We start from the raw sequence: 23,966 nt of genomic DNA, 5'->3' as shown, positions 1-23,966 counted from the left end.
TTTATCTTAATTTGTATTTTTTTTAATATGACCGGCATATTAGTTTAATTTTACTCTTTTAGGAAATAAAAATGGGCTCTCCTGCTAAGCCCATCTCTTTGTTCAAATTTTTTCCCCAGCTTGTAGAGCAAACAGTTTCTCCTCTTCCTCACATCTCAGCCTCTCAGAACTATAGGAGGAAAGAGTGATTGCTTGAATCTTATTCCCAATGAGTTTGGTTCCGCCATGCCATATGGTGGCTGAAGGAATGAAACTAAAAATACAGATTTACAAAAGGAAACAAATTGTGTGAGTGATCTTTAAAGAGGAATGCAGTCGATACAGATTTAACCATGTCTGAAGGCGATGGTGTGATCTCACACGGCATCCTCTCCCATGGTGCTGAGGACACTGGCTCTTTCTATTACTTTTCTTTGACCTTCGCTTAATTAAAGTTGTAACAGAGCCGTCTTCGAGAGGGGAGCTCAGAGCATTACCAGCGGCCTCTTCCCTGCTCAGGTGATTAATCACAGCGGCTTGATGGCCACTTAAGACACTTAAGACCACATGTGTCAAACACAAGGCCCGCGGGCCAAATCCGTCCCGCCAGGCCTTGCAATGTGGCCCGCACCGCGCTGTCATCACTGCACTCCACTGCGTTTCCATCACAATGACAGTTTATGACTGTTCAGTAAACCATTCGGCCCGCGATTTAGGCTGGATTTTAGATTTTGGCCCCTTCTCTGATTGAATTTGACACCCCTACTTAAGACGGTAAAACTGTCACAGCAGAGACACCATGCATCCCCTTTAGGAAGATGGATCCATGAAACCACCTCCATTTTAATGGCTGCTGCCCCCATACTTCTCAGCGCTTTCTTTCTGGCCTTAAAAAAATTCCAACTTATCTTTTGGATTTTTCATTTTTCCTTCTGTTTCCTTTCTGTTTAGTTAGATCCTAACAATTCCCCACACCGTCCATGATTATATGAGTACTGTAACGATCGCTCACCTCCTTTGTCATCCTCATAGCTATAATTTTTACCATCATTCAACTATGGTGAGCTACATAATGGTAATAATCAAAGAGCTGCCGTTTTTTTTAAATCCCTACCTCAGACTAAGCACTGTTGAAAGCTTTACTTATGTGCTATTGCATAAATGACATAATCATACACAAAATACATATTAATACACTATTCTTTACATAATTTGTAGTTCTATAAATTATTTACATAATTTATAATTACATACGTTAATCACATAATTATTTGCATAATTTCCCCTAGCCCTTAAAGCAAGCCTATAGAGGAAATGCTATTATCCCCCTTTTATACAGAAGTAACAGTAGCAATTACGAGTGTTACAGGACTCTCCAGTCACATGGCCACTAAACAGTGAGTGAAGCAGGAAGTTTGATCATTAGCCACTTTAGTCCAAATTCATAAACACTAGGCTTCATTGCCTCTTATGAAACCTACATCTATGTATGCCCTCCAGAAAGTTTTTCTGGACAGTCCTCCACCCTGCATCCACACACATCTATTTCCTAAAATTGCAAATCCCACTGTATTACTTGATTGTGCTTTCACAGACACTTGGAGCACACCGTGATAACAAGAATGGTAGTTGTTAGAGTGGATGTATCTAGTTTTCTGCCTTGTGATTGCTCATTTTGATCATAAGCTTCAAAAGGGCAAGAGCTCTGTCTTCAGTCTCTTGTATCTATCTCACCACAGCCCCTGAACATGAGTAAATTGTACATTTATGAAGAGCTTCAAAAATTACAGAGCCCTTACCCACACATGGTTTGGTTTGCTTGTCAAGTCCTTTCAGTGTAGACCTTATCATTGCCATTTCACTGATAAGAAAATGTAAGCTCCGAGACATGAAGTGACTTATCCACGGTCATGTGCTAGCAAGGGCTTGCACACCGGGCTGACACAAGATCCCTTCTATGTTCCCATCGTGCCTCAGCCTCCCTATTTGTGCATTTTTCATGAGATGGTCTACACATAGGAATTTTATAGCTGTTCTTGGTTAAATGATCTGTTTCCATAATTAATCATATATGCTCCTGATTAACTATGTGGGGTCATTTAAAAAAATAAGTACTGCTTAACACCATGAGAAATGGACTCATTTGTAAATAGTCTGCTGCTAAGTGCAAGAAGCACTTCTGTTGTCAGGGTTGGTCATGCTGTCAGAGAGGCCAAGTAAACTGTAGCTTCAGGGAGAAGTCTGCCATCTTCCTAATTCAGTGACATTTTAAAAGCCTTCGTGTTTTCAAGCACCTTCTCCAAATGGGGAGGAGAGGCCTCAGAATATACACTGAGGGCTTTTCTACTCTTCCCTATAGCTCACATGTATCAAACACAAGGCCCGCGGGCCAAATCCGTCCCACCAGGCCTTGCAATGTGGCCCGCACCGCGCTGTCATCACTGCACTCCGCTGCGTTTCCATCACAATGACAGTTTATGACTGTTCAGTAAACCATTCGGCCCGCGATTTAGGCTGGATTTTAGATTTTGGCCCCTTCTCTGATTGAGTTCGACACCCCTACTATAGCTCATCGAGTGCCTGGGCTTAGAACGGTTCAGAAGGACTGACCATGAAAGGCAGCCCAAAGGATCCAAAACCAGCCCAGAACTTCCAACTCTTACCATAATTATATCCTTCCTACTGAAAAGCTTCTGGTATAGTTCTCTCTGCAAAGGTCCCCTGTGAATGAGAGGAAGGGGTACAGCCTATACTTTGATGTCAAGATCAATTGTTGTCACTCGGTTAGACCCCTGATCTCACCTAACCAGGGTAAAATTTGTTCTGCATGTGTATTTTCTCTCAAGAACAAGAAATTGTGCATTTAATGCCCTAGGTCCAGGGTACATATCTGAGGTCCAAATTTTTCTGTGCTTGCCTGCTTGAAACCCTTGAATAGATTCATCTTGAACTCAGTTTACACCTCAGACCCCTCGCTTCAGCTTAAGAAGCCTGTGTGGGACTAGCTCATGCCTACCAGCCTCTCATCCTCAACTGCCAAGGGGTCTTCCACTCAGTCATAATACTTAGTCACATCAGCTTTTGATTGATTCCTCAAAACTATTCCTAAAACTGCCCCAAGATCAGGATGCTCGATCTTTCCTATGCCTAGAACATCCGGCCCCATTTTGCCTGCCCTCTCCTTCCTCACACACACATGCACAAGCTCCTGCTCAGGCTTCCAATCTCAGATTGAAGTCACCTCCTCAGGTGGGTTGCCTATATTAGTCTCTATCATGGCATGCTATTTATTTCATTCTCACTAGAACTGCAACCATTGGTCGGTTGGTTGGTTGGTTGGTTGGTTGGTTGGTAGTTGATTTACTCTCTATTTTCCCCTGAGGGTGCAGGGCCTTCTCTGACTTACCCACCATCATGTCTCTGACATTTTACGCAGTGCCTGGCACATAGTAGGTGGCCAATAAACATCTGTTGATGCTGTAGAATATCCATAGTGCTATAGTACAAAATCCCTCTCACCCTAAGCAAAATTGTTGGGAGTCCTCAGAGAAATCTTTTTTACTATTTGAAGCATCACCAATTATAAATTAGCCCTTAAACATTTAATGTAAGAGTAAAAAATATTAAGCTTGATGTAGAGAGAGGTGGTAAATGTGGATAAAGACAAACACCAGCAATTCATTGGTATGAGAAAAGCAAGTGATGGGAGCAAAATTAAAAAACTGAAAGTTTCGTATTAGTTTTCTAGGGCTACTATAACAAAATACCAGCAGCTGTGTGACTTGAACAACAGAAATTTGTTTTCTGGAGGCTGGACATCCAAGACCAAAGTGCTGGCAAAGTTGATTTCTCCTGAGGTTTCTCTCCTTGGCCTGCAGATGGCTGCTTTCTTCTTTATGTGGCCTTTCACATCTTCTTTTCTCTGTGCTTATATATTCCTAATTCCCTTCCTCTTCTGATAAGAACAACAGTCATATATTCAATAGAGCCCCACCCTGAGAACCTCATTTAATCACTTTTTTAAAAGCCCTAAATACAGTCACATTGTAAGGTACTGGAATTGGGGCTTCAACACATGTATTTGGGGAGACACAACTCAGTCTAACACTGAATTCACTGAATTTTATGCCTTTTACATGTTTAATGTGTAGGCTATGATTTTACCTTTTTCTGTAAATGTTGTTGATTTTGAAAAAGTGTAAGTAGATTGCAACCTATTGAAAGGAAAAAGGAGTTGTCTATACTCACTGACAGTGTCTCTTTTATATGAGTTTCATTTCCTTGTTAACACATTCCTTTCTTCTGTGAAATGTTTAGGAGCTGTAGTTATAGAACTAGACTTCTGAGAAAGATATTTCCTTAGGAGGCTAGAAATAAGTGTCTGAAGAGTGTCACATATCTGCATTGGCTCTGTTGTATCCACAGAGATTTTCTCAGCATAATCAGATGATAAATTGATTTTAAGATGTGTTCCCTTCTCCGTCATAGATTCAATACATTTTAAGTTTCCATGGAAGAAGAGAGTGACACTACCAATCTGATGAGGCTATAGATTTAAATTAGTGTAGTACTGGGCACATGGGAATAACTCAGTGTTAGTACCTCCCTCCTTGATTTTGAATAGGACTGGAGGCATCTAAAAATATTTTAAAATTCTATTTTGTAAGCTCTGTCCATTATAATATGGTAGAAATGAAGTGATAGCTCATGTGTGTTCAATATTGTTGAATGAATAAACTTCAGAGTACGCTTTCTCCAAATGTGCTAAAATAAACAATTCAGAATGGGACCTGGACTCAGATGTTGTTGGATAAATTGTACAAAAAGGACATTTTGATTAGAAATTCATGGCAGTGGGTGGCTTTGCTTGCAAAAGCAAGGAAAAGAAAGAGAAGGCTATTACTGTCCAGCTAACCATTCCCTTTGTCTAAGAAATCAGAGTTATAAAGACCACCTATTGCTTCTATAAGTTCTTTCATTGACTCAACTTAACTGTCTTTCTCCTTTTTGGTATAAACTAGAATACTGAACAGTAACCAATCACACTTTCTTGGGCAGAAAGCTGATTTATAGGTAAGGAAGTTATGGTGCAAATTGTCATAGCAATTTTTGCACCATCGAGAGTAGAGTAAAAAAAATTCTCACAGTCTTACCATGTGCCCTGGCACTAGTCTAAACACTTTGGGTGGATTTGGGGTTGTTAGCCATGAAGTAAGTTACCATATTTCCCCTGTTATATTGATGAGAAAACTGAGGCACAAAGAGGTTGACTTGCCCTGAGTCACACAACTAGTAAGTGGGAAGGCTGAGGTTTGAATCCAGAAATGATCCAGCCCAGCCTCCCACACACTCTTTTATAACACCCCTACCAGTTATTCACTCCTTCTGAGAATGAGCATTTCTTTTGAGTGGGATCTTACCCCTTTTAGACGCCATCTGCTTTCCTAATCTTTACAACAACATTAATAAATGTAAACCAGAAGAGAATTTGCCACGATTGGGGATTGAGATCTGATAATGAATATGAATGAGCATAATGACATTTTTATGAACTTTAGCAGATGAGGAATCTGTATGCAGTCAGGCAATGTATCCTGGTTTTTTATCTCTACCCAAAGTGAATCTTCCACAGTTCCATTTTAGATAGCATGGCAAGTTTTAAAATACAGTATTTAACCTGTATTCTCCTGGTTTTCTCAAAGTGTTGAGGATGCATGCGAGTCCAGAAAGATGGAAGAGGTGAACCAAAGACCATGGTAGTGTGAGCTAAGAGAGCTAACCTTTATACATTCTTCAGTCCAACTAATTCTTGGGTAGTTGTTGCCATGTTCTAAGCACTGTGCTAATGCTGAAAACATTGAACCATCCTGCCCTCAAAGGAGTGACAGTTTAGCAAAGGATAAAAACAAGGGAAAAGTCAATTAAAATGCAGAGGGATTGCAGCTATAAAAAGGGCAGTGTGGTGCAGACTTCTGTGGAATACATGAGAAGCTATGAACCTGAATTTGGAGGTTGGAGATAAAGGTAAGAAATGGCAACTAAAGACAACAGTGGGATGAAGAGAAATTAGCCAGGTGGGTATGTGGGGAGGAGGCAGAGAAATGATTCAGGGCAGAGAGAACATGGTCCCTCTGAGGAGCTTATCTTGAATAAGGATGCAGGGCCTTATCCAGCTTGTTAAAGAATTTCAAAAAACAAGAACCTGTAGAAGGGTTTCATGCATAAGACTGTTACAGCCAACCTCATTTTTAAACGATCACACTGACTGCAGGATAGAAAATGAATTGGAGAGAAGACTAAATCTAAAATCAGAGCAACCTGTTGAGAGGCCTTTACACCAATTCAGGCAAAGATCAGTGGCATGGAGCATATCGATGACAGTTGGGATAGAAGGAAGTGGAGGAACTTGTGAGTTTGTACAATAGAAGATAGAATGTAGGGCCTTGACCATGATTATACTATAGTGGGTTGTTAAGGTCTCAATAAAGGAGTTTGAAGGTGCCACTATAGAGAAGCCATTATTGTGTAGATTTTATTATTATTATCCATGAAGATTGCCAATTTATGATTTCCCATACTTTCCTTTTAAACCTCACAGTAAAGTGCCAACAGTTGAAGCATTGAGAGTTCCTTCATTTTTCTCCTCAATCTTCAGTCCCATAAAATCACTTCCTGGACCCCAGTATCACTTCATTCTTTTCTGCCCTGTCTTCTGCTCACTGACTCCTGACAGCCTGAACAGGGCTCTATCTGGTGTTTTGCTCTCAACCAACTGCAAAACATAGGCCATAACCTCCTAAAGCAATCCTCCCCTTGGCGTTAATGGACCATGCTTTCTTAGGCAATAATCCTCCTGCTAGCCATTTCCATTTTAATAGAAGGGTAGTACCTGAGGCCTAATGACCTTAAAAATTAATCTCTGGTGATAAAATTCCAATCACCAAGTGGAAAAAAATATTAAGGGAAAACATACCACTTTGTCTGGTGGTCTTTGGGTGACATTATTTGGTTGACTTTCTCACCCTGGCAGTCAGAACAAGACTACAGAGAAACAAACAAACCAAAAATGTGAATAAACCCCAAGTCCCCAGAAATCTCTGCTAAGTCACAATTTACTAAGCCATCGCTTGGCTGGGCCACTTGAGTTTCCTAGAGTGCCATTTTCAACCACTCGCAGCAGCCACTGGTCATGTATTTAAGGTAGACGCTGGAGAGCTTTCAAAATAATCGATCTTCCCATTCAAGATTCCATCTACAGAGCAGCCTCTTTTTAATTCATCATAGTCTTGTAGCAACATATTACTGATTCCAAAGACTTGAAATGAATAGCCAAGGATAGAGCAAGTGTTGTAATCTGTATTTCTTTAATGATTTAGGGATTATTGGCCATTCATTTTCAACCATTTGTAATTGAAATCTTGAAATAATGGGATTTATCAGAGAAATGCCTCATTCACTCTCGTATAATCTGCACACTCTGAAATGGCACAGGTGGACTCATAAATCCTTTGTGTGCACAAAGGGGCAATATATCACTCCACCCCTCATTCGGCCAGTGCTGGGGGAGGAAAAGTATAGAGGATGAATTATAGCTTGCTAGACCGAATCCCATAATTTTACATCTTACATTTCCAGGAGGCTTCTTTATGTAACTTTACGTACTTGCTGGTCATTCGTGATAAAAGACACTTTCATCATGAGGGGTTGTTTTTTTTTTTATCAAGGTTTTTTGTTATTTATTTACCAAAACACTCACAAACATTTTTGACCAAGTCACTTTCAGGCCATCAAACACATTGTTGTCCTGGGCTTGGAGCGAGGGGCCCTATTCTCTACACAGTGTTTAAGTAGGCTTTCAGTCACTGATGCACCAGCCAGAAATGATAAACATGTTGAAATCAAATTAAATTGCTTCTTTGTGGGTAGTTTTATGTTTAAAGCAAAGGCAGTGGAACTTTCTTTCTCGTTAAAGCTGCAGCAAGAAGTTCCGTTATTGCTTTTGGCCACTGCGGAGTGCACATACCGTGTTATAAAGACAAACATCAGCTTTAAAGCATCAGTTTTCCAAAGCTAACTCCCTTCACTTTGAAGTTATTTTCTTACTGCAAGTCTTTTGTATGCCAATTAAAATCTCAATCCATAGGGATTGATACTATACCTATATATGTCAACCTGAAATCCTAAAATTTTCTGTCATAAGGGAATGTTTGGAAAATACCACACATACTAGATGGATATCAATTAAATGCTCATGAAAAGTGATCTATTTTACATAGTTCAGATGTTCCATCTTATTTTCAAGATCTTCTAGGTCATTGCTACTCAAAGTGTCCTTGGACCAGCGGTACCAGAGGATCGATCTCAGAAGCTTGTTAGAAATGCAGATTTCTAACAAGGGAGGGGCTGGTGGCTCAAGAGGATTTTCATGAGGTTGCCATCAAACTGTTAGCTGGGGCTGTGATCTCATCTGAAGGCTCTGCCCATGTGAATTCATTCACAAGGTGCTGGCTGGCTCTGGCGCCTCATGACTTGGGCCTTTCCACAAGCCACCTAATGGCATGGGACTTAGCTTCCCACAGAGCAAGCAAACCAAAAGGACTCAGAGAGGGAAACATGCCCCAGACAGATGCCATGGTCTTATATAACCTAACCTTAGAAGTGACATTCCAGTACTCCTGCCATATTTTATATTATATTCCCTAGAAGCAAGTCAGTAAGTCCAGCCCATACTAAAGGGAGAGGCTTATACACAAGAGTGAACACCAGGAATGGGGATCATTACAGGCTGACCACCATTGTTTGTTTGGTTTTTTTAAATCTAGCGTCCATGTTTCCTAACATGCCTATTTTGTACATGTATTACTTGTGTTATGAGGAAATAAAAATATCAAAAGCAATAAAATTAAAGAGAAAATATTCTTTTATCAGAATGTTCATCAAAACCATCACTCCTCCTTGGAGCTATCTCAGTAAGACAATTGGAGTGAGTGAGACAGGATTTATTAGTGACCTTCCTGGCCACATACTATCGATAGATTCACGTTATGGATTCATGTTATAAATCCAAGTCTGAGATCATTAGCCTAATAGGATTTTATATCATTTTCAAATTTTTGAACTGAAACATTGAAATAACATCACCCTTGGTGGCGATAGGAATACATGCATCCTTCCCGTCGTCTAACAGTCTCCTCGCTCTGTTCTCAATAGTATGCTGGAGAGCTCAAACCGGCTGGATGAGGAACACAGGCTGATCGCCAGGTATGCAGCAAGACTGGCGGCAGAGTCCACATCATCTGTAAGTAGTGGGAGTGAGAGGACGTCCTGTTCATTGTTGATCCCTTAGCTCAGGGGTAGGGAACATCTGGCCTTATATAACCCAGGAAGCCATTTGGTCTGGCCCTGCCAAAGCATGAGAGGTGAGTTAATGTTTGACCAAATACAGCAGGCTAATGTTTAAGTTGGAAATTCTATATGGCCTGAGAGTGATGTTATAAATATCCAAATGGCCCTCGGCAGGAAAAGGTTCCCCACACCTGCTGATAGTCGGTGCTACAACTAGGAAGAGCTCCAGAGTTGCTACTATGTGGTCTTCAAGACCCAAGAATGGTCCCACTCCTTCCATCTTTTCCCTTCTCAGCTCTCATTCTGGTACCAGAGATCGTAGTTTGAGTTATTCTGTTACAACATTGCTGAAACAGACTAACGCCTGATTTCTCTGGATAATTCTGGATCACTTAATATAAAGAGCACAGCAATGACCCAAATAAGTTTCTGCTTTTGTTAATAATATGTAAAATATGTACGGGAAAGAGAAAAGTATGCAGTGAAACCAGAAGAAAAGCCTGGGTCACAGGTCAAAGCTGCCATGTGCCAGACTTAGCTAGAGAAAGGCATTTCGGATATAAAACGTAGGATCTCAGACTTATTCATTAGCAACTCAAATCGTTTCTTTTTATTTCTTTTTCTTAGCCCTTTTTTCAAATCATTTCTTTTTTAAAATAACTGCTAATTAAAAAATTATAGAGAAGCTTTACAAAAGCCAGATATTTACCACACTTTAACCTTTCCTACAATCACCCTTCCAGATCTTAAAAAGCAGGCTTAGGCAATGGGTACCATTTTTTAAAGTCTGGCATTCTTTGGTAGAAATATTTTTTTAATTGTTTTGAAGTCAGTAAATATTGACATCAAGAAATTTCTACAATGTACTGTACAGTAGAGAAAGCAAGACACAGGGACGTATACATAATCTAACCCTATGATTTGAATTAGTGGTTTTTAGTCACATGAAATTATATCCCTCACTTCCCAAAGTCCCATCTCCCTTAGCCAGTCCTGGGAAAGGTGCAGCTGGGCTTCGGAAGAACTAGAAGCAGAGCAAATTTCTGAAGTTCCTGGTCCACAGTGGAGCTGTGTCCACATGGCATTAAGCTACTCCCAGTCCCTTAAGCCAGTATGTGGAGTCTACAACGAGAGTCTCAAGGGAGCTGGGGGGGAAGGGGGAGATTCTCTTTGGTTAGGACCTAAGTATCTCAGATTTCAACCCCCTAGGGACTCACTCCCAGGTATGATTGACAGACAAGCACTTCCCACATCACCCAGACACTACTAGGCATGCATCTATTGTGTAGTCCCTTCCCCCATCGACCTGCAGGGAACAGAGCTGGAGAATCTGACCCTATTTTTATAGAAAATGACTAATTAACCCTTGACTAAATACACATACACACAAACACACACACACATATATGGGATATTATATGTGTGTATTTAATCAGTGATTCGTTTGTCTATAAAAGACACTGAGTGTCCAGATTATTATGATCTCTGAATGCATAATAATCTGGCCACTCAGTGTGTATGTGTGTGTGTGTGTGTGTGTGTGTGTGTGTGTATATATTAGAGGCCTGGTGCATGAATTCGTGCATAGGTGGGGTCTGACCAGCCTGGCCAGGGGAAGGGGACATAGGTGGTTGGCTGGCCTACCTGCTGGTTAGACTCCTGGTCAAGGAGACAATTTGCATATTAGCCTTGTATTATATATATACACTGAGTGGCCAGATTATTATGTGTTCAGAGATCATAATAGTCTGGCCACTCAGTGTATAATTTGTTAGGAGTTAATTTGTATCCACATATACATGTATAATTATATATATATATATATAAAATAAGAATGGAGAAAGTTATGACTGCATATATACCAGTTGGTAAAGCTGGTTGCATGACCAAGAATAAATATATATATATATATATATATATATATATATATATATATATATAATTACATGTAAAGAAATGCTAAAAGTATATTAACCAAAAGAAGAAGAAAAGAAAGTCATACTATGATTTCAAAACAATGAAATTTCTAATTGCATATTACAGTGGTTGAACAGTAATTCTAGAGAAAGAGTTATCTCAACAGTGAGTATGTTTTATGCCCACATATACTGAGAGCATAGCCAGAATAAAAGAGCTCCCCAAAGACTTCAAATCAGAAAACTAAAAAAAAAACAATTTTTTTTATGTTTTATGTATTTGCCTGCCAAAGATTAGTTCTGCTTCTCATTGTATAGATGTTCTTCAACCCCACCGAAAAGCTGGTCCTTGGGAGCAGAATGGCCATTTAGTTTGTGTATCTTTGCTTTTTGGTTTGTACAGAAATTGTTTCCTTTTTCTCACCTGCACGTCTCATGGTTGCTGTCTCTTCGATAGTAAACCGTGCAACCCTCGTGTTTTGCAGCAGTCAGCTCAGCAGAGAGGCGCTCCGGACATCTCCTTCACCATCGACGCGAATAAGCAGCAGAGGCAGCTCATCGCGGAGCTGGAGAATAAGAACCGGTAAGGCCGCTCGGCGGCTCAGCCGCAGTGGTTTTTTGATCAAAGTGCCCATTGACACCCTGCAGCCAAGCTTTCCCATGCCCCGGTTCTTCACCCTGTGTGGCTGTGTGAGGCCATGTTCTGAGAAGCCTGGGCTGGGCCCGGCAGACTGAGGGAGCCTGATGTACAGAAGCTCTGGAGCTAACAGGCCCGCGTCCAGGTCACCTCTGCCACTCACGTGCTGTTGAACTTGGGCAAGTCTCCCCACTGGCCTATTCTTTGATGTCCTCATTCATGAAACAGATAACAGGGGTATCTATAGATAACAGGATTGTTATGAGGGTGAAATAGACCACGATTACAGAAGACAGTGTAGCTCCTTACAGACTAAGCACTCAGGGCTCCTTCCATAGCTTGCCATTATTTCTTCTCATCAGAGCTGCTTCCTCCTTGGCCTACCTGGCTCCGCCATGGTTCTATCCTTACCACCAGAAGGAGAGCCAGGGAGTCCTGGCATGTCAGGATGTTGGCCCTGGAGGCCTTCAGTCAGGGCCCTGGTTCTCAGGCTGAGCTCTGTGAGACCCCAGAGCCTCCGGAGAGGTGCCGAGGAGCAGGGAAAGGACCAGGAGCACCCTTCCTCTCGCGTCCCGGGCCTCTGGGTGCTGGTGTGTTGGGGAAGCAGACAGGGGTGAATGAGCCTTTTGGAGAGAAAGCCATCCCCCTGGCTCACCCGGTTCTCCTGTGGTTCCGGTGCTTCGTTCTGTGTCGCCGGCTGGAGCCCAGCCCCTCCCCCAGGAACATGTGACTTGTTACCTTGCTAATGGCTTCTAGCTCACTTCGGGGCCATTTGCCTTACACGGGTCACCTCTCCTTTATGGTCGGCCTGGTGTTCACCTCCACGCAGGGTAACCCGGGCCCCACATCAGTCTCACCCCTGACAGAGGTCACGCCGAGAGCTCTCTAATGTCACAGACGCAATTACAGCGAATCCCCTTAAAACCGCTTTCCCTCTAAGGCTGCTCTCTTTGGGATCCATTGCTAAGGCTGACAGTGTTAGGAAAGGAGAGAGAATTTTGCCCAAGCGTGATCTTCTCAGATAAAGCCCGTGAGCGCGATGTCATTCCTGGCAAGTGAGGGGGGTTATTTCCTTTTGTGAAACGAGCCCCGTGTATCCACGGCTCCCCTCCGAGCCCTCTGCCTTGGAAGTGGCAGCCCCTGTCTGGTGTCCGTGTGACCATAAGTAACAGGAAGACACGTGCTGGTCCCGTTAGCCGTGCACTCTTCCAAGCCAAGCACATGCCCACGGCGGGATATTCCCCACTAGAGAGAAGAGCAGGCCCTGCTGGGAACGCTCAGCCTGAAGGCTCGGGGGTGCCGCAGCCTCCTCCCAGCTCAGATGGACCAGAGAGGGAGTCGGACCCTGTCCTCCACGTGGCCCGCTGGCTGCAGCCACGCCTCGTAAACAGCTGGGTGAGGGAGGGTGGGTGCTGCTCAGAAACGTAGGGTGACCCCTTCCCCTTCTGGGCGCTGGTGGCCCTGAGCCGCTCTGCTCAGACGTGAGGTCCAGGATGCTCTGAGAGTTGACTGACCCTGGTCTCTTGCTTCCTCCTCTCTCCCAAGAGAAATCTTACAGGAGATCCAGCGGCTGCGGCTGGAGCACGAACAGGCCTCACAGCCCACCCCAGAGAAGGCGCAGCAAAACCCCACTCTGCTGGCCGAGCTGCGGCTCCTCAGGTAAGAGGAGCCCCCGGGCCTCAGGGGGACCGGCGCCCATGTCTTCACGGAGGCCTAGCAGTCCGGCCAGCACTGGCCCTTCGCCAGCTTCTGACCTTCGCTTGTTTTTTTAACTGCACACACCTTATTGCTGAGTTTTTTTAACTGCACACACCTTATTGCTGAAATTTGGGGGTTGGAGGGAGAAGCTGATTCTACTTTGTCCTTTCATTTGATATAGGGAAAGCAAACCATCCTTTAGGCCAGAAACAAAATCTCTGCCTGGAAAAAAAATTTAAATCAGATTTCTTGAGTTATTTGTGCCCTCAAAAGTGTGTTTATAATGCAAGTGATCAGAACATTTTTACATTTACATATGTACCTGGAACCCATAAAAGGGAGTCTGGTTTTCTCTAAATCTGGGTCCCTAATCTCTTTACTTACAGATCTTAAAACATGGTCCCCACACTTTCTTGTGCTGCATTTGAGTGTAAAGACCTGGGCTTACCTCCTCCGTCAACATAAAGCATTGGAGTTGGAAAGGACCTTAGGTCATCCGGCCCAACCCCCAAACCTCAGTGCCCTCCTCCGCATCGGGAAGGTAGAAGTAGCAGGATGTGGGTGAGGGCCTGGCGCCCTCTGCACTGTGAGCGAAGGGAAGGCATCAAACTGGCTTCCCTCCCTGCCTTGCCTATGGCACGTGCCCAAACCTATGTGGGTAGCAAACAAAACGAACATAAATTCAAAGGCGTTCCCTCGTAGCAGTGTCCTATTTCACAAGGCATTTTCCGTTAGCAAGAACAGCATACTTCCCACCTTTCCGTTTGGGTGCCAAGTATATTCCTGACATGGGGCATACTTTTTAAATATAGTCACGTGCCACGCAGCGCTGTTTCAGTAGACAACAGACAGCATAGACGGTGGTGGAACACCACTGCACAGTCTGTAATGGAACTGAAAAGCTCCTGTTGTCTATGATGTCATGGCCATCATGTCGTGGTGGCTCGGTGCGTTGAGGATGCTGGTGTCAACCGGCCTGCTGAGCTGCCTGGCAGGTGAAAGTATAGCGCATACAACGACATACAGCGCATAATGCTTGACGATGATTATGAACGACCATGCTTCCACTTTATGTAGTTACAATACTATACCTTCTATTATTATTTTAGTGTAGACTCTTTCTATTTTTAAAACACAGTTTGCTGTAAAACAGTGTGCCACGTCGCGCCGGCAGCAGCCTCACACATCTCCTGTTTACTTTGTCTCTTGCTAGCATCGTTTTGTCCTGTGCTTGATGTGCTCTCATACTGCCTCGCACAGATAGGAACATGCTCTACAGGCGTGTTGCCTGGGAGCAGCAGGCTATACCATGTGGCCTAGGTGTGCTGGCTGGACCATCTAGGTTTGTTAAGTGCACTCTGTGATGTCCACACAGCAAAACCAGCCACGGATGCCTCTTCCAGGGCACGTCCCCATTGTTAGGTGGGCCACGATTGTACCGATGCCTCTTTTCAGAAACATTTACCAGAGTTAGGCTGTCATTTACTTTCTCCTGGGAAGCCACTAAATGAAGGTTCTATTTGGAAGGGACCTTAGAGTTTTTGTTTTGTTTTTTACCAAATACCTAGTGATAGGAGGTGTAGATGTTTTCTGGGCTTCCTCTCTAACCCTGCTCTTCAGACATGTTAACATCTGAGCACGGCAGCACCTCTAGCCGAGCCTGCAGGACCTGGGACCCATGCACCTGCCTGGTGGGACCAACCTTCCACAGGAAATAAATCTGAGTTTTGGAAAGGAAATATACAGAACCTGCATCTGGTGGGGCTGCTGAGGTCACATTAGACTTTAGAATAACTACATCAGTTAACCGACAAAACAGGAATTCTTCCTTTCCAGCCTGTTTGATTTTGGGTCTGTCTTCAGAGAGATGATTGGAAATTCTTGCACATTCTACCATACCATCCCCAGAAAGGGTGAAAACGAGAAGAAGGACAAAGTGATGTTTCACATCTTCCTCCTCCTCAAAGGCTTATAAAAGGAATGGCTGTTTGAAAGTATCTTTCACCAAAGAGGATGGTGTAGGCCCTCCAAGCTCAAAGGTTGAAAATTAAGTTGGATACATGCAGTCATATAACTGAATAAAGTAACTCGGGAGCAGAGTGGTCCCTCATCTACACATCTGAGCACTTTTTCTCCACCTGCAATGTCCTTCATGCCTCTTCTTCTGGCTGTCCCATTCTCCAGTGGAGGGATGATGACTAGGAATTTTTCATAAGCATTTTCATCCATTCCCACCAGTTAGCATTTGCCTTCCAACAGATTTGGTTCCGTTTGGATAATCCAGTCTGGGAAGGCATCTTGATGTGCCTGGGTCACTGTTGATGAGTTTTCCAACTGACATTTCTCCCCTCTGGTCCTGACTTGGTGTTTCCATGGCCCCAGCTGAGCCTAGAGCTACACGAAGGAGTCTGGCCTGCAAGAACCTGTGTACCTCTGGCACTCATTGTCAGCTGGTGCCCCTCACCTGAGGCCTGAGACACCTAATCCCAGCTGATTTGCTTTGCCTAACTTCACACTCTACACATTTCTTCTGCCTGCGAGAAATACCTTCACTTTAAGAGTATGTCTCTAGCCAGGACCGGTTTGGCTCAATGGATAGAGCGTCGGCTTGGGGACTGAAGGGACCTGGGTTCGATTCTGGTCAAGGGCATGTACCTTGGTTGCGGGCAGATCCCCAGCAGGGGGTGTGTAAGAGGCAGCTGATCGATGACTCTCTCTCATCAATGTTTCTAACTCTCTATCTCTCTCCCTTCCTCTCTGTACAAAACAATAAAAAGAGTATGTCTCTAGCCTGGTGATAGGGCTCAGCGGTTAAGCTTCAACCCATCAACCAAGAGATCACCACTTCCATCCAGATCAGAGCGCATGCCCACGTTACGGACTCGATCCCCAGTAGAGGGCATGCAGGGGGGCAGTTGATCACTGATTCTCTCATCAATGTTTCTGTCGCTCTATTCCTCTCCCTTCCTCTCTCTAAAAGTCAATAAAACCATATTTTTTAAAGAGAATATTTCTCTAGGAACTTATAAACCACTTGTTCTGTGCTAAGCACTTTCACAACTCATGGATTTCACAGACGCCCTGACATCCCAGGCTAAGAAACCTGGCTCCCAGTGTCCTGAGCTTTATTCTTCCGTCGTGTCATATTCTGAAAGCATGCCCAGACATTGGCCTCTTCCACAGTTACTCCAGCCTTCGTTCACACTGAGGGGCTGCCAAGTAAAACAGCCCCAGAAACGCCTTTCGGAAGCTCTGACAGAGGTCTTCTCCTTCCATTCCCTCCTTCCTGGGCCCTTTTGTTGAGAAACCAACTGGCCCACGTTCTTTTAGCTCGGGGACAGGAGAGGGGAGAATGGAGCAGAGCTTTGCTCCTCGTGAAATCACAGTTTATTTTTTATCTGGAAAGCATGGTGACCTTTCTAAATTATCATAGTTTCCTTTTCACGTTAGCCACAACAAAGCTGAAAGCCACGTCTGTAAGCCAGATCTAACAGCTAACTAGGATGACCTGATGGGCCTTTCTGTGTACTAACCCAACACTTCCTATGTGCTCTGCTCCACGTTCACTCTTGCATATAATTTGCTGTTCCTTATCCACAGGATTCAGGAAAGAGGCAGTTGTTAAAGAAGTCAAAGGAAAGATTGCCCTGGTAGTAAGCCTTAAGCGGCAATGAAAAGCTGAAAATATATTCAATAAGAGTTGAGGTGTGTTTATCAATTTTAAATCGGTCATTTGTTATGAAGCTAGCCTATCTGAAAGCAAATTAGAGGTGTCTCGTTTATCTCTATAGCCTGTCCTCCCACAGAGCATCCCTCAATAAGACAAGCCCTTGGCCTAACTCAGTATGACATTTCATTTTCAGATTGTCAGCTTTTCATTGCAGAGTCCCTGCTGTAGCTCCACCTAATACTGTGTCTGTGCCATGAGATGAGGCATGTCCACCCCTACGCTAATGCACATATGGTTAAAAACATCCACACATTGTTAAAAATATAAGTTTCAATATTTCTGACGCAGAAAGAGAAGCCTTTGGGGCAAGAAAAAAACATGTATCACTAATTCACTAATGGTCATTCAATAATCGAATTTTAAATTGATTTGAAAGGTATACATTTACTTCAGAAATGTGAGCCATTAATATTCACCTTCATACTGTTTCATTTATCCCCCCTCTTAAAGACATTTTTGATACCTCTTAGTGTCAACATCAGTGATAAGAGTATAGATTGTCATGTGTGACAATTCCATTCTTCTTGTCAGTTTAATTGTTCTGCAAAACATAATTAAATTAAACAAAGACAAGCCTTGTACATTATTTTTAGTTACCGTATTTTTCGGACCATAAGACGCACTTTTTTCCCCCAGAAGTGGGGGGAAAAAGTCCCTGCATCTTATGGTCCAAATATAGCCTACACATATACTTTAAAAAAAAAGTTTTTTTACTTGCCCAGCTCTGTGTGGTCTCTGTGTGCTTGCCCGGCTCTAAAATGGTTCTAAATGCTGCTGTTTACTTTACAGGGTGGATTACATGTGTTTATTACTGTGATGTTGGGTTTTAATGCACATAAAATATTTTAGGACACTATTTGTTTCAGAATCTTTTTTTCTTCATTTCCCTTCTCTAAAAACTGGTGCGTCTTATGGTCCGGTGCGTCTTATGGTCCAAAAAATACGGTAATTACATGGGAATTTCTTTATTCTGACTTTACTTAAAGCAAACCAAAACCAAAAAATTTAGGTTGACTGTAATTACTATGCAAAATTAATATTTGACCTCTAAAAGGCACTACTTTGCATACTAAGGATGGAACAGATGGAAAATGTACTTTTCTAAATCCAATTTCCAAACATTAAGGTAATAAGTGTTTTTTGTGAGAGTTATAAAAGGATTCTTGGGTTTGGAGAATTTGTGGAATTTGGCCTTTTTAAAATATATTTTTATTGATTTTAGAGAAAAAGAAGGGCAAGGGAAAGATAGAAACATCAGTGATGAGAGAGAATCATTTATTGGCTCCCTCTTGCAATTCCTCACTGGGGATTGAACCTGAAATCCCGAATGTTCCCTGACTAGGAATGGAACCATGACCTCCCTGGTTCATGGGTCAACACTTACCACTGACCCAAACCAGCTGGATGGGGATTGGCCTTTTTCCGTGATGGTTTGGTTTTTATTTGTTGTGTTAAGGAAACCCAATGGCATAGCACAGGGGCCATGACATAGTAAGTATTAAGAAAAGAGTTCATCTTGGCCAGCTGGCATGGTTCAGTGGTTATACATTGACCTATGGACCAGGAAGTCACAGTTGGATTCCCGGTCAGGCCATATGCCTGAGGTTACGGGCTTAATTCCCAGTGTAGTGTATGCAGGAGGCAGCTGATCAATTGTTCCCTCTCATTATTAATGTCTCTATCTCTCTCCCCCTCCTTTCCTCTCTGAAATGAATAAAAATAATTTCAAAAAAAAGATTTTATCTAAGGCTAATCCAGCATAAAGAGAGAGAAATGTCTAAAGGATTTCAATTCTATTTTAGTATGATTTCTAACAAATAAATGTACACCTCAGAGCTTTAATTGCTCAGTCATTGGACAGTTCCCTGCCTAGTAACCATGTCAAACACCCAGAGATGCCCTTCCCTTGGGGATCCCCTAGTCTCACCAGATGGGGAAGCGTGAGTAACTGGGCTGCTGAATGTGTTTCTGATGACCGCTGCTGCTTTCTCAGACAGCGCAAGGATGAGCTGGAGCAGAGGATGTCCGCTCTGCAGGAGAGCCGGCGGGAGCTGATGGTCCAGTTAGAAGGTCTCATGAAGCTACTCAAGGTAAGACGCTGGCATTTGTGAAATTTTGTGCACATATTGTGCATCATTTTCTATAATCCTGATATGTGATTTGCCCAAAATGCAGTCTTAAATTCAGACGTCAGAGCTTTTCTCAGCTACATCACGTGAGAGCAGTCAAGTAGTGGGCTTATCCTTATTCATTTTCTGGAACTGATGACTGAGGTCTATCATGGAACTGGATTTATTTAGAAACATTTACTTTACTAGCTTTCAGCAGTTCTGATTAAATTGAACAGCAGCTAATGTCTAATTCATGAAGTGAAGATGTAGTGATGAATTAACTTTTGGTGGTCGTACTTTCATTCAGAGAAGTAACTTCATTAATTTCAGTAAAAAAAAAAAAAAAAAAAAAAAAAATCGTACCTGGGTGGCTTTAGCAGCAAGTCACATAAGTTCCATGGGTCTCAAATGCAAACTATAAATGGAAATACCTCCTTTTTCTTTAATCCTGTTGCCTGAGAAATATTCATCTCTTGGGAAAAAAAAAAAAAATCCTGATAAATTACTAACAAATCTAGTTTCATAAAGTTGAGCTTCTTTGAAAATGTTATTGATCTCCTTGCTTTTCTGAGGGCAGAGCTTCAATGTGGAGCTCTGGGAGGCCTCTGCAGAGTGCTGCAGCCATTCTTCCCACTGGGAAGTGACATTCTTCCTTTCACACATCCTAAGCCCCTGTTCGGCACACACTGGGTCCCGTTTTAAGTCAAAAGCAGACTAATTGTGGCCACGTGTCCATGCTCACCCCAGTAGAAGATTCAGTGCTGTGTGGTCCCCCGGCCTGACACAGACACGCATGAGCCAGGATGAGCTGCAACTGTTCATGCCAAAGGCAGTGACTAGAACTCCCCTTAAGATGACAGAGACACAGTCCCTGGGGCCTCTCATTGTGAGGCATAGGTGCTGACTCCCAGTCCATCTGTGGATCCCTCCTATCCCTGGCACACCTTCCTTTATTGTGTCTGTATTCTCTCTCTCTCTCTCTCTCTCTCTCTCTCTCTCTCTCTCTCTCTCTCTCTCTCTCTCTCTCTCTGTCTCTCCCTTTCTCCCTCTCTCTCTCTCCCTCTCTCCCTCTCTCCCTCCTTCTCCCCCATGCCTCCTTCCCTCTCTCCGTCCCCTCTCCCTCTCCTTTCCCTCCCTTTCTTTCTCCCTCTCCTTCCCTGGCCACTGCCTCCTCCTCCTCCTTCTCCTCCTCTTCTTCCTCCTCCTTCTCCTTTTCTCCCTCCCTTCCTTCCTTCCTTTTCTTTAACAAATACTGGTTGAAACCTACCATGGAACCTGTCAGGCACTGCCATACATTACCACTTCTTCTTTTGTTTGCTTTACTCTTTCTTATTTCTTAATTGACTTTTCCCGCCATCAGTTGGGAAGCTTTCTCGTTACTACACTACCGTCAGCGTGTTAGGCATGCCAGGTGTAGAATTGAGTTTCCGTGGTTCTGTATGTGTTAAAACGGGACCAGATCATTAACAACTTGTTGCTATTTCTGGCCTGTCCTCTCATTTGATGACCCTGAGAAGCTCTTTCCGCTTTCCTTTACAAATACACCAAATGAAGAAGGCCTGTCCCATCTTCCTCTTCACTAAGTGGCAGGGAGATTTGCACACATCCCCCTGCTTATATTTCTGTAAACTCTATCACTGTCGCACTGGATGGAAGTCTGTTTGCCTCCAGCCATCGGGGCAGCGACCTAACGGAGCAGCCTAAGGTATCAGGATGTGCACGCACCAGGGCAGGCAGGTTGTGCTGAAAGATGGTTGGCACAGGGGGGAAGAAGATGAATCTGTAGTTCCTGATACCTAAGACTTAGGACTGAAGTCACAACAGGGAGGTAGAAAGAGAGCTGACCTGCCCCCAAAGCTGTGTTGATGTGTCCCGACCTGCTTCCCTTCACCCTGTCTGTATGCTCTTCTCGGAACCCTGGGTAACCTAACTGTTGTTGGTTCCATCTTTCTGTAGGAAGAAGAACTGAAGCAGGGAGTAAGTTATGTTCCCTACTGCAGGTCTTAACTAACAGTGGAGGGGCCTGCCGTCCTGCTGTTTCTCTCATTGCTTTTGCCTCTAATGTATGTTCATGCTTCAGTTTGGAAAGAGGAAAAAAAATCATACTAATTTGCTTCCTTTTCAATATAGTGCTTGAATTGAAATATATTAAATTGAGCATTTTTTATAACTATGACTTCTGTCAGCATCAAAAGAACTATTACACTTATGAGAAGAGTTACAAATTGTCATTTGTGGGACACTTTTTAGATCTCAGGGGTAGGGGGGGGCAGGTGTCTAAATATCAAACCAGCCTCATGCATCTCTGGGTCATGGAGCAAACCCTTTCCCTGATAGGAAGGTACCCATCCCAGATGCTAAAGCTACACTAGGTAAATCCCACAGCTCACTGAAGCTCCCGGGACATCCCGTGATGCTGCAAGTAGCCAGTCAGTTTCCATTTTACTGAAAAGGTGTGGGACTTCTTTTTACAAAAATTAGTCAACTCTGTCTCTTCTTGTTACATAAGTATTAAGCCCCAATTCCCCAAAATGTGCTCAATCTTTTGAGAGAAAGACTACACTCGGTACTTATTCACATCCCACTGTTTCGTTCTCCCCAGCAGAACGCCTCAAACCAATAGGACCCTTTCCGCCACCTCTGCTCACTGAGAGCCTCTCTGTTCTGGGAGCTCCCAGGATCCTCACCTCCATCTCTAGGAACAGGGACCCCACGGCTAGCCCTGTGGCCCAAACTCCAAGCTGAAACCTTGTCTCTAACCCTGTGGTTCAGAGGCCAGCAGAGGGAGCAGCATTCTCAAAAACTAATCATAATCCAGTAGCAGCAAAACACAGCTTTACTTTACTTTCCAATGCACGTACCATGCTGTGTATGACAACACACCCGCCCCCAGGACTATCAAAAAGCTTCCCGTCTCCCCATGGGTCGATTAGAATGACAGCCTGTCCTTTTTTCAACCTGCCTTTTGATTCTTCTGTATTCTCTTTCCTATTTATTCATTGTGTGTGTTTGGTGTAACAAAGAATGTTTGGAAAATGCTGGACACATTTTTAACCTTTATTCATTCCCCTGGTCTGTGTAAAAAAAAAAAAGAAAAGAAAAAGAAAAAAGAAAGAAAGAAAGAAAAGTATAAAAACCAATCTGTAATGTCAGACAATAAAGACAATGTATTACATTCTTTTGTATTTTGTGGGGGGGAAATTTACTGAAACGAAAGTCCACTATTAATAAGAGGCAGTACGCCTGGGTGAAGGACACACATGGGCAGCCTGTACCATTGCCCGGGAGTGCATACATGGGGTATTGCTAGGTACTTCCCACACACGGGGGTCATGGGAGATAGGAAGGCCTCGCTGTGCACTTCCCTCTGCAAGCAGCCTCTTTCCTTCGCTTCCTCAGCGCGTGGGTAAGAAAAGGACGAAGGTCCGATACAGCCTCCCTCCTAGTAGAGAGAGAGCAGCCGTCCAACCAGCCAGCCTTGCTTTGCCCATCTCCCTCTGGGACCCCTCTCCCGTTTCCCGGGCAACAAATGCATCCTTCAGATGCTCAGTGGACCAGGAAGTTCATAAACCCATAGACGCAGAGCCAGGACGTTCGTGTGCAGAAGGCTGAGCCCTGACAGCGCCCATAAGAGCATTGCTGCCTCCTTTCCTTCCTGCTCCTCCCCACGGAGCCCTGGAAAGGCAGCCAGCTGCGGGTGCAGTTGCCTGGGTACCGCAAGGCCATTATTGCTGACACCCAGAGGTCAGCAATGCCTTGCCTGCTGGGGGAGGTGGGGGGGACGAGGGGGAGTTTGCATTTATTTGCTTTCATACTCAAGCCCCCCCCCCTTTTTTTTTAAAGGACCTGAAGTATAATAGCTTACAACAAGATAACATACGCAAGGACTTTATACACTAGAAAAATCAAAGAAGGAAAGAAAAAGTGCACATGTGCTCATTACAAGGGATGGGAGTATTCTGAGCTCGCCAGCAAGGAGGCCAAAAGGGAACCCAGAACTGGCGATTTTATTGGGACAGAAATGCTGGTTCTCAGGGGACCAGGTTTCTGTTGGCGTGAAATGTAAAAAGGAAGTCTTCCCTCAGGGCTCTGCAGGAGGGGCAACAGGGACAGGGCCTGGCAGCTTTCGGTCGGCTGCTGCTCATGCTGGCCTTCAGGCCGGTCAGAGGCAGCCTCCCCCGTCCCAGGCCCAGGAGGCAGTTCTCCGAGGAACAAACAGATGCCGTGCACACACACTGACTTCCGGTGCATAGATTCATCTAGGGGAGTTCGGTCCGGCGTCTGCTTCTCAATCCTGTCTCGTTTATCAGCCTTTCCCCTTTGGGGGCCTCCTCTTTGTAAACTCAGATTTAAGACACTGCACACAACAAACCGTGCTGGTTGAAGAACCTCTCCTTGCTTTCTCCTACGTCTGTGTGATGTATTTTACTATACCGGTCTATATAATTCCTACTTCTGCTTTCCTTGTTCGAGGTAATGCATGAATCTATTCCCCTGGAGGAAAGAACATGATTTTCTTTTTAAATAGTGCCTGTAATATATATAACACA

At 43.7% G+C, this 23,966-nt stretch overlaps 1 protein-coding gene across 23 annotated transcripts in view; it reads left to right on the top strand.

The window, feature by feature from the left end:
* The window catches only part of DTNA (dystrobrevin alpha), a 283,947-nt gene that overhangs the window by 237,596 nt on the left and 22,385 nt on the right, over positions 1-23,966 (top strand). For 17 of the 23 annotated variants that reach the window (XM_036418363.2, XM_036418365.2, XM_036418367.2 and 14 more), the window contains 4 exons: positions 9,190-9,277; positions 11,726-11,823; positions 13,423-13,536; positions 19,299-19,395. In XM_036418363.2, the coding sequence (XP_036274256.1) occupies positions 9,190-9,277; positions 11,726-11,823; positions 13,423-13,536; positions 19,299-19,395 (397 nt within the window). Of the gene's footprint in view, positions 1-9,189; positions 9,278-11,725; positions 11,824-13,422; positions 13,537-19,298; positions 19,396-21,372; positions 21,508-23,966 lie in introns of those variants that run through there. The other 6 variants (XM_036418382.2, XM_036418381.2, XM_036418383.2 and 3 more) reach the window with 1 other exon arrangement.

Source organism: Pipistrellus kuhlii, unplaced genomic scaffold, assembly GCF_014108245.1.
Source record: "Pipistrellus kuhlii isolate mPipKuh1 unplaced genomic scaffold, mPipKuh1.p scaffold_m20_p_6, whole genome shotgun sequence".
NCBI lineage: Eukaryota > Metazoa > Chordata > Mammalia > Chiroptera > Vespertilionidae > Pipistrellus > Pipistrellus kuhlii.
This window is presented reverse-complemented; position numbering and strand designations above follow the sequence as displayed.